The 12,500-nt window shown below is 39.8% G+C and overlaps 1 protein-coding gene and 1 long non-coding RNA gene across 2 annotated transcripts in view; both read right to left on the bottom strand.

Moving 5' to 3' along the window:
- LOC134466992 (transmembrane protease serine 9-like) overlaps positions 1–222 on the bottom strand; it is a 1,556-nt gene extending 1,334 nt beyond the window's left edge. Inside the window, exon 1 of the mRNA XM_063220922.1 lies at positions 1–222. This exon is cut by the window's left edge and continues 70 nt beyond it. Coding sequence (XP_063076992.1) covers positions 1–222 — 222 coding nt within the window.
- Positions 223–1,064: 842 nt separating this feature from the next.
- LOC134466785 (uncharacterized) lies at positions 1,065–9,929 on the bottom strand. Its single transcript, XR_010038408.1, has 3 exons — positions 9,774–9,929; positions 8,986–9,045; positions 1,065–1,227 (listed from the first exon to the last, which is right to left on the bottom strand). It is a non-coding gene; the product is annotated as an uncharacterized LOC134466785 (long non-coding RNA).
- Positions 9,930–12,500: the final 2,571 nt, after the last annotated feature.

The raw sequence follows: 12,500 nt of genomic DNA, 5'->3' as shown, positions 1-12,500 counted from the left end.
AGCCAGACAGACGGGCCGGATGTAATCGTTAAAGTCGACCGGGGATGAGAGGCGGAGGAGAACGATGTCGTTGTCTAAGGTGTCGCTATTGTAACCGGGATGCATGATAATCTGAGAAATGGTTCTGGAAACCTTGTTGGGGTTGCTGCCCTCTTGACTCTGGCGACCGAGGTAGACTATGAATCCTGAGGGGTTGTAGCTGCAGTGAGAGAGAAGACACATGAACTCGTTAGTAGTATAACAGTATATATTGACAATTAAGCCTCACAGTTACACTTAAGATGGCAACACATCAGCGTTTAACGTGATGTTACATGATGATCGAACATGATGATGGAAGAACATGTTGACGCCTAAAGGAGAATTCCTGCCAATCTCAACATGTTGAAGCGCACACTCTACCCTTGAATCATTGAAGACGTGAACATAAGGCCTTTTATTGTTCAGCCCTTTCTGAGATTCTGGCCATTCCAATGGGGGCATGGCCTTAACTTAATACTCCAAACACAATCCCAAAAGTTATTGCTGTGTTATAAAGAGTCTGCTGATGTTGCAAAACTGAGATGATTTTTGGACCATGCTAAAGGGCCGTACACACACGTCGCTACTAGTTACTCGCTCAGCGAATTAAGTCAATAGAATGTCAATGTGTTCCAGCTAGAAGGCGAGTACTGTACAAGCGATGCAAGGAAAATATTTTCACTTCTAGCAAGGCGAGTAAGCGAGTAACCAATTGGAAAGCAGAGTTCGGTACTTCTCGCCTGTACATTGGCAGTTAAACTTTCAGCGAGCGTTCCGTGAGAGAGTGGCGAGTAGGCGAGCAAGCGAGAAGCTAGTAATGTGTGTGTATGTAGCTTTAGACGTGTGTATATGTTTTTTTTATGTAAGCAAACCATGCCCCCATTAGAATGGCCAGATATGGGAACGGACTGAATGAAACAATTCTACATCATCAGGTAATGACAAGTCATGAGTCATGTGAGCAATACAAATACATGTTGAAATTGGCGTTAAGCCCTTGATAAATAATATTTGCTTGTGCGTGTTTGTAATGTCACCTGTCGAAGCAGTGGGCGGCGGTCAGCACCCATTGGTTGTTGATGAGGGATCCTCCACAGAAGTGACCACGGAATGCAGTGTGATGTAGGCTGACCTGCCATGGCCACGCACCTGCCGGAGCATCCTGCCCGCCCATTCTGCGTGTGTTCAGGGGGGCTAGTCCACACACTACAGAGGAACATTTATAAGTATAACAAAGTGTGTGTGTGTGTGTGTGTTACAGCCAGGGCTTTGAACCGGTTCAAGGAACGAAAATGAAAATGTGTTTTTTTATGTTCTCGAGCAGGAACACTTATTGAAAAATAGAGGTAACAGGTTAATACCGGTTTTATGTCGTTCCTCAAACTAATATTTAAAAAAAAAATTCCCCTGCGCACGTTATCATGACGGCTGAGGTTCACGTCTTGTGTGACATCAGACATTCGCTGACTGAATGGAGAGAGAGCAGTGGATTACACCTCCACTCCACTCCACCCCACATCCTAAATAAGAGAAACCACTGTCATACAAAAGGGCCGAGTTCCCATTGCATCGTTGTTAGATATATTGCAGAGAAGCGCACAAGAATGTTCTTTGTTAATGGGCATCCATGGCTGCTTAAAATACAGATATTCACAAACTTGCAATGTCCATAGCGCTCCCCGTAACCCAAGTCAGCGCCCCGTGACCCAAGTCAGTTTGGAATGTAGGCTGACCCATTTCACTTCCGTCTTTCTTAGTTTATTAATGTCAGATATGGGAAGTAATCAGCTGACAGGAACGAAATTAACAGTTCCGGGAACAGCATTTTTTTGTTCTAACCGATTCGGGAATGTCAATTTATAGGTGGAACTCATAACCGGAAACGTTATAATTCTGTTTCTGTACGGAACGAGGCGATTGGAAAAAAATAGCGGTTCAAAGGCCTGGTTACAGCTGAGACACAGAGGTGGTCAAAGTAAAAGAAGAAGTGAAAAACAAAACCTGCCCTTGTTTCCTCCCAACTCAAGTAACTTCAGTGATCATCTGATACACAACTAGGCCTATTCAGTCAGGTCCGATACCTACTGCTAAAGGAATATATTGTGTATATCAAAATTATTTAGATTATTATATATATATATCAGGGCTTGACACTGGCACCTGCCAACCGGCCAAATGCTGGTAAAACTTGGCTGTGGCTAGTAATACTTTCAGTGTCACTAGCCAATTTGGCTGGCAGCTTATTCCTAGGTATGACATACACATCATAGTAGCCTATATTCTGTTGTTTGCCCCTTGTGTATCAATTGTTTGTATTTAAGTTCAAGAAAAAGCTCAGTAACTAAGTATCTATTTGCTTGATATACTTCCAAGTACAAAGCTATACACTCATCTTGCTTTAGCACTTCATCATCTGAGGTTTGACGTACAACATTTTTTTTATTTTCATTTTACCTTTATTTAACCAGGGAAATAAAATCACATTGAGAATAACATTTTCGGTAACACTTTCTATGAAGCCCATATCTATAGCGCATTATGAGCACATTTATAACAAATTATAATGCGCATTATCATTACTTACAACCAGTGTTGGGCAAGTTACTTTGAAAAAGTAACTAGTTACTAGTTACTTCTCCAAAAAAGTAACTGAGTTACTTCCTGAGTTACTCCGGTATCAAAGTAACTAGTTACCAGTAAAAGTAACTATTGCGTTACTCGCCCCTCGACCATGTTTCATAAACCACATAGAGAAGGACGGTAAAGACAGGTAACAACTGTCTCTGGTAACGTTACAAACAACAATTTATTGCAACATAATAAACCAAAGCCACTGGATGGACAAAATATATTTATATATTTTTTATATAAAAGAAAATAACACATTTTAATAGGCTTATTTAAATTCAACTGAAAATGTGCATGTTAAATCCAACTTTAAATTACTACTACTAAATGTAGTATTTACATTTTAATTATTACTAAATGCTACCCTTTCAAAAGAGACTACGATTACGTCATTTTGTAGTTCACAGAGTCGTGAAGCAGTAAAAGACGCGACCACAAAATGCGGAAGTAGCCACTTTGCGTCTTTGGGTGCATCCCAATATGTGTCCTTGCCTCCTCCACTTGTGCTTGTCTCCTCGTCCCGCCTCCTGGCCCCTCCTCCGTGGAGAAAACGATAAAGTTTCCCAGCTGTCAGCCTCGCCACAACAACTTTTGAGGGACTATTTTTCATTCACCATCCCAATTGCAAATGAGAAAAAGACTTAACAATTGAGCTTTTGCAAGATATTGAAATTTAATGTTGTTGTCAGTGATGTCATCATGATGAGAAGCGAGTGGAGGAGGCAAGTGGAGGAGGCAAGGACCCATATTGGGATGCACCCTTTGTCTCGAAGCGTGCGAGTTGAGTTTGTGTTGTTATCAGCGAACTATCAGCGAGCTATTTCATCGTGGTTAGTGAGAAGTTGAATCATGATGAAGTTCTGAGCATGTTATTTGCCTATTCTGACTCTGAAGGACAGTTTTTATCTCACGAGGAGGATAATGATCGGACGAGCACTCTTTGTTTACCGCGGCGAAACTTCCGAAGGCAGTGATGCCGACATGCGAAGCAAGGATGTTCTCTAAGCACACACACACATTGAAACTCATTCGGTGACTTTATCCGATCTCAAGTGAGTCGGCGGTAGTGGCGAATGCAGTCGTAGTGCCCATACAGTTAGGCCTATTGGTGGAGGAATTAGGGGTGAGAGAAGTGGTTCTGGTAATGTTAGCTTGCGCTCCCTCCATTCAGCCCCCGGTGATGCGGGTAGCCACCTATCCGGACGCAAACGCAATACTGTAATCCTGGGATCAGACAAACACTGTTCACCAAGCAGCACACACACACTCATTCTGTCCCTCTTTCTGACTTCTACTGGGTGGATGGCAGAGGCGAACGTGGCCATATGACCGTATGGAGAGGTTTTGGTAATAGAACGCACGGTGACGACGCATAGGCTACCCAAACAGTAACGTGCAGTAACGGAGTGCATGAAATTGTAACGGCGTTATACTGACAGTAAGAATAATTAGTTAGATTATCCGTTACTGAAAAAAGTAACGGCGTTAGTAACGCCGTTTATTTAAACGCCGTTATTCCCAACACTGCTTACAACACATTACGACTACACCGATGATGTTTCATGATGCTTTATGTTAACAGTAATGACTAACCGAGAATCTAGCTTATAATACTTTATAAATCCAAGGGTATTATGAGTGCTCATGACTGGATATAAACTACAGGCTGCCTGATGGGGCTTACAGTACATTATGATGCATTATAGATGTGCATTATACAGTGCATAATAGATGCATCCATATGAACTTCACTTTACTTAGTAGGCGAGTACATCTATGGCCTTAATACACAAAACCCCCCCAAAAAATTTCAACTGATTTCAATACTTGCAGGTGTCCTTACTAACATACTGAAAATCTAGGAAAATCTAACTTCAGGAAAGGTATCATTTTCAAGATCTAAGTTTTTCAAAAATAAAGGATATTACATGATAATTACATTATTAGCTAACTTCAAAATACCTATTTATTTTATATTGGAAACCCAGAAATATTGTATTTGTGAAAATGAAATTAAATGTTTTTGTCAGCAATATATACTTGTCAAAATTGCCAGATGCTAACTTCCTTATATTGTTCAACTTCACTAGGCTATGTCATGCTATTTGCATGGATTAATATGTTTTCAGGATCTGTTTGGTTGGAGTGCTGTTAGGGTGGGTAAAGACATTACTGCTATGGTAATATCTATGTGATGTTGGTCGGGCACATCATCAGTGATGAATCATGGTGTCACTGGGTGTTTTGGGTCTTTCAGCAGCTGAACTGAACAGACAGGAGCCACTACTTGTGTAAGTAGAGGGCAAGATGAAATGGTTGGTACTGGAGGAAGACAATGTCCTGGAAGGAACATGGGGCTTTAGCATAGCTTTCAGATATGCCAGAGTAGGGCCTATTGTAGCTCCGTGGGCAAGGGTCAGGGCCTTGTATTCAATTTGGGCATGAAAAAAAGGGGTGCATTCCAATATGAGACCTTGCCTTCTCCACTTGTGCTTTTCTCCTCGTCCCGTCTCCTGGCCCCTCCTCCGTGGAGAAAACGATAAAGTTTCCCAGCTGTCAGCCTCGCCACAACAACTTTTGAGGGACTGTTTTTCATTCACCATCCCAATTGCAAATGAGAAAAAAGACTTTACAATTGAGCTTTTGCAAGATATTGAAATGATGAAACAAATAAACACCATCCGGCGGTGGCAGGAAGTCAGCCATCAATGCATTTGCTCCATAGGGAAACTTACAAAGCATACCACGACGATCGTTTAACAAAACACACAAGTTGTTTTACTTCAAGACAAAGATATTGCCTTAAGAAACAGGTTTTACTTGCAATTTGAAATAAAAATGTAATGCAAAATGTTGAAATTATGATCTCGTAAAAAATGCATTGAAGTGAATGGAGAAATTGTAGTAATGGACCCATATATTCAAATTACACATCAAAAATGAATAATGATCTATATTACACTCATAAATAGGTTGTTAAGCATTCGATCAGCTATGTTTTTACATAGATTTTAAAAAATTACCCAACCAGGCTGTGGGAAATGTAAAATATGGTCCTGCTAAAACAAGGATAGGCAAAAAAATGGCAGGATCTCACTAAATATTTAAAGATAATCCTCAAATTAAATTGTCTGACAACTTTTTTAAATTAAAAAAAAAGTTGTAAATGCATTAAAAGTCATTTTTCAATGGTCATGAAATTGGAATTTTCATTCATTTAAAGCCTGATGCATCATATATGATGCATTAAATATCTCAGTGACCTTAACAAAATTTAGAAAAAAAATTTTTTACATTTCTTATAAGGGACCAATATTGAAGCAAATTCCAAAAAAATAGGATTTTCTCTCATTGCTTTCATGGTTCAGGTTTCACAGGGTTAAGGACACAAAATCCGTGTCCAGGAGCACGGATTTTGCCAAAATTCCGTGCTCCTGGACACGGAATTGTTTTCCGTGCTCCTGGACACGGAAGTGCTTTCTATAGGCTATTACCACAGCACTGTGTTAACTCTATCATTAGAAAATACATACCAAATGCTAATCCTAAACAAAATAATGCTATAGCAATTTAAGTTGTGCCCTGACCAAAACATTCCCTAACCTTAACCTGTCATTAAAGACATATTTTTGAGAAATACCTTTTCCAATTTGTTGCTAGGCTATCAAACTCATATAATGAATGAAAGAAAACTAGCTGTGCCCAGACCAAAACAATCCCTAACCCTAACCTGTCAGTAAGAAATGTTTTTCTTTTTAGACAAAATATTTGAAATGAGAAAAATCCTGAGAAAACACAAGACTGTGGAAATAGCCTATAGAAAACACTTCAAACAATTCCGTGTCCAGGAGCACGGAAAACAATTCCGTGTCCAGGAGCACGGAATTTTGGCAAAATCCGTGCTCCTGGACACGGATTTTGTGTTCTTAACATCCGTGTCCAGGAGCACGGAATTTTTGGAGATCATGTTGCATAAAAGAGTACTTTTGAGCCTTGCTTTTTCAGATTTTGAGTTTTTGCATTTTGAAATGTAATGCATATTTAATTACACATAGTATAATTACTATATTAAAACATAACATTTCAGAAAACTTGTAATACATTTTTTTCTCACAAATATGTGAGTAATCACAGGGTAAAGTTTCATGGTGATTTCGGCAAGCTACATTTTTTGGCCTATTCATCTGGAGTGTCTCTCGGCCCTTATAATAAGCCTATAGCAGCCATGTTGAAAATAACTAATTTCCCAAAGTCAAATTGTACTAGATTTTTAGTATGTCATTTAGGAGGTCCAATAGTAATAGAATCCATGAAAAAAACTTAAACCCTAAATGTACTCGCCTATAGAGCACACATTGACGACGTATGATCTCACATGAAACATTATAGCATCGTATGAGCACTTATGACAGTTTATCATCCAGGTCTGTGCATAGAGGGGTAAAGGTACTCATAATGTAATATAAGCCCTATCCGGCAGCCTGTTGTTTATAGCCAGTCATGAGCACTCATGACACCCTTGGATTTATAAAGCATTATAAGCTAGATTCATAGTTGTAATATGAGTGTAGTCATAATACGTTGTAAGTAATTATAATGTGCATTAAAATTTGTTATAAATGCGCTTATAATGTTGGCTTTAAGTAAAGTGTTACCAAATTCTCTTTTACAAGTGAGCCCTGGCCAAGGCGGCAGCACACATCACAATTACATTTACAGGCGGGACACAGACAAAACAGAACAAGTCAATATGGATGAAGAGATAAAATTACACAATAAAAACCATACAATAATAAACATGAAACAACATTAAAAGGAGATTACAAGATTAAAAGCAAGTGCAGACAGATTTAAAAGTGTCATTAAGATAGGCTTTAAACTCAGCTACAGACATAAAAACAGCAAGCTTAAGTGATTTCTGAAGCTCATTCCAGTGAGTTGGGGTCAGGCCCGTTGCGTTAAGGTAAGCAATGTAGGCAGTTGCCTAGGGCCCCCGAGTAGGTGGGGTCCCCAAGGACGACAGGTTATGTACCCAACAGCAATGACGATTTTAAATAGCTTCATAATAAGGCACCGTCATCTGTATGAAGGCTATGCTGCAAGGGAAACAACTGCGCCTCCCTAATACCCCCTTGCTCGAGGGGGGGCCCTTCCAATAGGTTTGCATCAGCGACAACGTTAAAATGTCAATTGCCCAGTGCATCGACAATTTAGTCAAAGTACCTCCATCTGGAGAGCCCCCAATTGGTTCAAGCGTCAAATCCAGTGCAAATACAAACTGAACATTAAGCAACATAATCTCTCTCACTGGATGTTGCGCAGACGCCAGTTTACATTACATTTTTGGCTCAAGACAGTTTTATGCAGTTTTAAGTTGTTTGCTGCTGTCTATGTGAAATGACTACTACAGATTTTGTCTCAATTGTCTTTACAATGGCCGTCTATGGGCATGTCCAACTATGTTTTCAAAACTACCTTAAACAATTGTTTTCAAGACTGTTGCAACTTACCAAGTGTTCAGAGGTATTCACTGATAATCCAGAACAAGTTTGAAAGCCAAGTATGGCTTCTGTCATGTTTTATTATTACTGTATGCCATTTTGTGAATTAAGGAAAAAATATGTATTTACAAAATGCTATATGAAACACAACAGAAGCCATGTTTCGCAACAAACATTGTTATGGAATATCAGTGAATACCCCTGAACACTTGATAAATATGAAATTTGAAAACATAGTTGGACATGCCCATAGACAGCCATTATAAAGCCCATTGAGACCAAATCTGTAGTAGCCAATTAACAGAGACAGCAGTAAACAACAACAACAAAAAGAGTGAGGGGGACTCGCAGGCAACCCAGAAAAGAGGCTTAATGTTGAAAATACCACTTGCATGTAACTGTGTGTTTAGCAAACTGAAACAAGACAGTCTGCCTCCTGCAGAGAGCAGCACCTCACTCTCCCCCTCTCATACGGAGGCCAGGATCCCTGCTGGCCCGTCTACCCTGCCTGGCCAGATGGAGTACCGTTAAGATGGTGACACTGGATTCTTGCTGTGGATTAGTCCACTGAGTGACTTTAGAACTTTGCTGGCAATTTTCGGTTTATCTGAAGACCCCCGTAAACAAATGGGTTACTTAAGCAGCAACCTTCAAAAATTTGTGTGCAACACAAGTTACTTAAATGTGCTAGTTAAAAGTATTTTAACGGTACTAAGAAGCTCGAGGACAAGTTGATTCGTTTATAGCTGCACAAATAACTACTTATACCAAACTTCGTTCGTGAGTTGAATGTAATCTGAATAAGTAGCAGGGGACAGAAACTAGGCCTAGTTACCTGGACAGAAGGACAGGCGAACATCCGGGTCGTTTACAGGGGAACTGGATACAGGCAGGTCTTGGTTGTGCACAGGGGTCGGGAAACAGGAACAGATAATGAGAGCACAACAAAATACTACAATAAAATGTTGATGAACTTTGAAGATAAACTTCTGTGAACATGTGGGATCATCTAGCGCAAACATGAACATTTTGAGTCAGATTAAATGTACTTTTTATTATTATTATTCATTTAGGTATCTTTACATCTTACATCTTTATCTTCATCTGTGCATCTCACTTCTCCAATGCATTTAAAAATATATATTTTATGTGTTTTTATAATGTTTTGAGAAAGTGTGACTGTGTGTGTGTATGTAAAAGTGCTACTACTGCAAAACAATTGCCCAAGCTGGGACAAATAAAGCTACCTGACTTGACTTGACTTGTCTTGACTAGAAGTGGGCTATAAGGTAAAAATGTCATATCACAATTTTTTAACATCGGACTACAATCTTGATGTTGTTGTTTTTTTATCACAAACAAAAAAGGCATTTAAGGGCTACAAAGCTTTCTGAACAAACTAATATCACACTTAAGTGCACTATTGGAATATAATAAATTCAGTTATTATTATTCAATTCAAATAATTGTGTGTGTGTATGTATGTGTGTGTGTGTGTGTGTGTGTGTGTGTGTGTGTGTGTGTGTGTGTGCGTGTGTGTGTGTGCGCGTGCGTGCGTGCGTGTGTGCGTGTGTGTGTGTGTGTGTGTGTGCGTGCGTGCGTGCGTGCGTGTGTGTGTCCTACCTCTGGGCAAGAGAAGAAACAGAAGACCCACTTGTAAAACTCCTGGCCTCAATACCATGCCGCGAGTGTATGTGTACGTGTGTGAGTTTACAGCCTGTTTGAGTACCACAGTTAATGCTCACATAACAGACAAGGCGACCCGGCCCGAGACACAGTGGCACCTGGTCAGACAGCAAAATGGAGCAGTGAGTCACAGAGGAGACAACACAACAAAACTTATACGAAAATACAGTATATCATACTACTGTACATTTTATTTCTCTTTTTGTCCCTTTTGATTGGGATGGCTGTTTCCATTCAAGCACACTGACCACGTATCCATGTAACCCATATGAAATGTTTTACTCTTCTTATAAAGATGTATTAGCACAACTCTCTGACTCTGTTGGTCTGTCTGTCTGTCTGACTCTCTCTCCCTCTCTCTCTCTCTCTCTGCCGTGTGTGTGTGTGTGTGTGTGTGTGTGTGTGTGTGTGTGTGTGTGTGTGTGTGTGTGTGTGTGTGTGTGTGTGTCTGTCTGTCTGTCTGTCTGTCTGTCTGTCTGTCTGTCTGTCTGTCTGTCTGTCTGTCTGTCTGTCTGTCTGTCTGTCTGTGTCTGTGTGTGTGTACACAAAAATCCTACTCTTACTTATCCTGCCATTTCCACACATTAAAATACAAAGTATGTCACATGACAATAGTAGTGTATCATATATGACATTTTATAATATTTCAATAACATAATATAGGTACTACTACCTAGATGGAACTTAGATAATATATAAAAGTATATAAATATAAAACTATATGCTATTGGGTGCAGATGTTACATGACCTTATTACATTACATTACACTATAACTGGTGTCAAAAGTAAAAGTACAATTAATAAATACATGGTGTATAAGTACAAAACTAATTACATCACTAGCACATGATATTACATAGCTGTTACACCATTTACGCCATCGTAATTTTAGTGAAAAACACAAAAAAACAAACAAGAACCCACCAGAAAATTGATCCACCCAGCGCAGAGTCAGCTGATCGTATGTCAAGTAGCCTGTAGTCTACTGGTTACTCAGATAAGTTACGTGTGATGGAAAGAACCTGTGTTTCATTTTTACTATTACTTTTGCTTTTACTTTTGACACTTGTGCATGAATCAGACAAATCTGGTCAGATAATGAGGAATACACGGGCAGTGAGGCTGGCCAATCAGCAAACAGAAGACATGATGTCATTCACCCCAATCAGGGCTTCATTGCCCAAAATGACTTAAATAGGTCTACTACTTAAAGGTGGTTGAGCGGGTTAAGATTAAAAATATTTTTTTGCCACTTTCTTGTTAGTAGTACACATTTAAATGATCATTCATCATATTTGATTTGGTTGGGTACCACAAAAAATAACATAATATGAAAAAGTGGTAGTTATCCTTCCCCACTAAAGTAGTACATGACGTCACGTTGGGGACTGGAGACCCAAGATTCTATAGTCTCCCCAATGACAGTAGCCTGGGAACTGCAATACTGCTTTTAATTCTACACAATTGTTTCGATCTAATCTCACTTGTGATTAGGTTTGGTGTTAACCAGGCAACAATGACAGCCCCAATGTGCCATCATCACTAAATTCTGTTTAAAATATAAACAGTGGCAGTGGGGCTGGCCAATCAGTAAACAGAGGTAAGGACATGATGTCATTCATCTGGATCAGGGCTGCATTTCCCAGAGTAAGAAGGACTTACTGTAAACAGTACTTCAAGGTGGTTGAGCAGGTTAAGACTCAAAAGAATGTTAGCCACTTTTTCTTGTTAGTAGTAGACATTTAACCCATTGTGTTCTGGAAACACATACACACTGCATTTAGGTTCTTGAGATTTGAGCTGTTTTATTAAAAATATGGGTAAGTTAGAGCTGAATGAACACATTCTAAGGCAAAACGAGGGTCATAGCTTTTAAATGTAACTCATGTCATGTTTGTATGTGCTACGGAGGCTGAGATATTTGGGATTTAATAGGCAGAGGGCACCCTTTCCCAAAAAGGGCTTAGGACAAAATGGGTTAAACTAACATCCATCATGGTTTGGTTAACCAATTGGTACTACCACAAAACATAACATTATATAAAAAAGTGGTAGTTGGCCCTGCCTGGTGGGGCACTCGCCTGCCATGCGGCTGACCCGGGTTCGATTCCCAGCCTGGGTCCTTTGCCGATCCCTCCCCGTCTCTCTCCCAATTCGCTTCCTGTCCACCTCTCACACTGCCCTGTCAAAATAAAGTCAAAAAAGACCACAAAAAAAATATATAGGCTATTTTTTTAAAGTGGTAGTTATTCTTCCCCCATAAAGCAGTAGGCCTACATTACATCATGTTGGGGACTGGAGACCCATGATTCTATTGCCTCCCCAATGAAAGCCCCAATCAGTAGAGTAGAGTAACTTTATTGATCCCCAGGGGGATATTCAGGATGTGCCATCATCACTAAATTCTGTTTAAAACATAAACATTAATACATGGACTCATACATACTGTAGCGTGAGTGTTTTAAGTAGGCCTATTATCTGTGGTGATTCACCTGCACAACCACCTTTAAGCCTAAGTAGGCTACTTAAGTTCACACGTAACACCCTTACAAATCATTTTAGCAAAGAATCATTAGAAAAGTGTGGTCTGCAGTAGCTTAGGCTGAACGTGCTAAGATTGATCTTAACTGCATAGCACACTAGAGACACCTGGAGGATATGAA

Source organism: Engraulis encrasicolus, chromosome 17 (genome assembly GCF_034702125.1).
Source record: "Engraulis encrasicolus isolate BLACKSEA-1 chromosome 17, IST_EnEncr_1.0, whole genome shotgun sequence".
NCBI lineage: Eukaryota > Metazoa > Chordata > Actinopteri > Clupeiformes > Engraulidae > Engraulis > Engraulis encrasicolus.
This window is presented reverse-complemented; position numbering and strand designations above follow the sequence as displayed.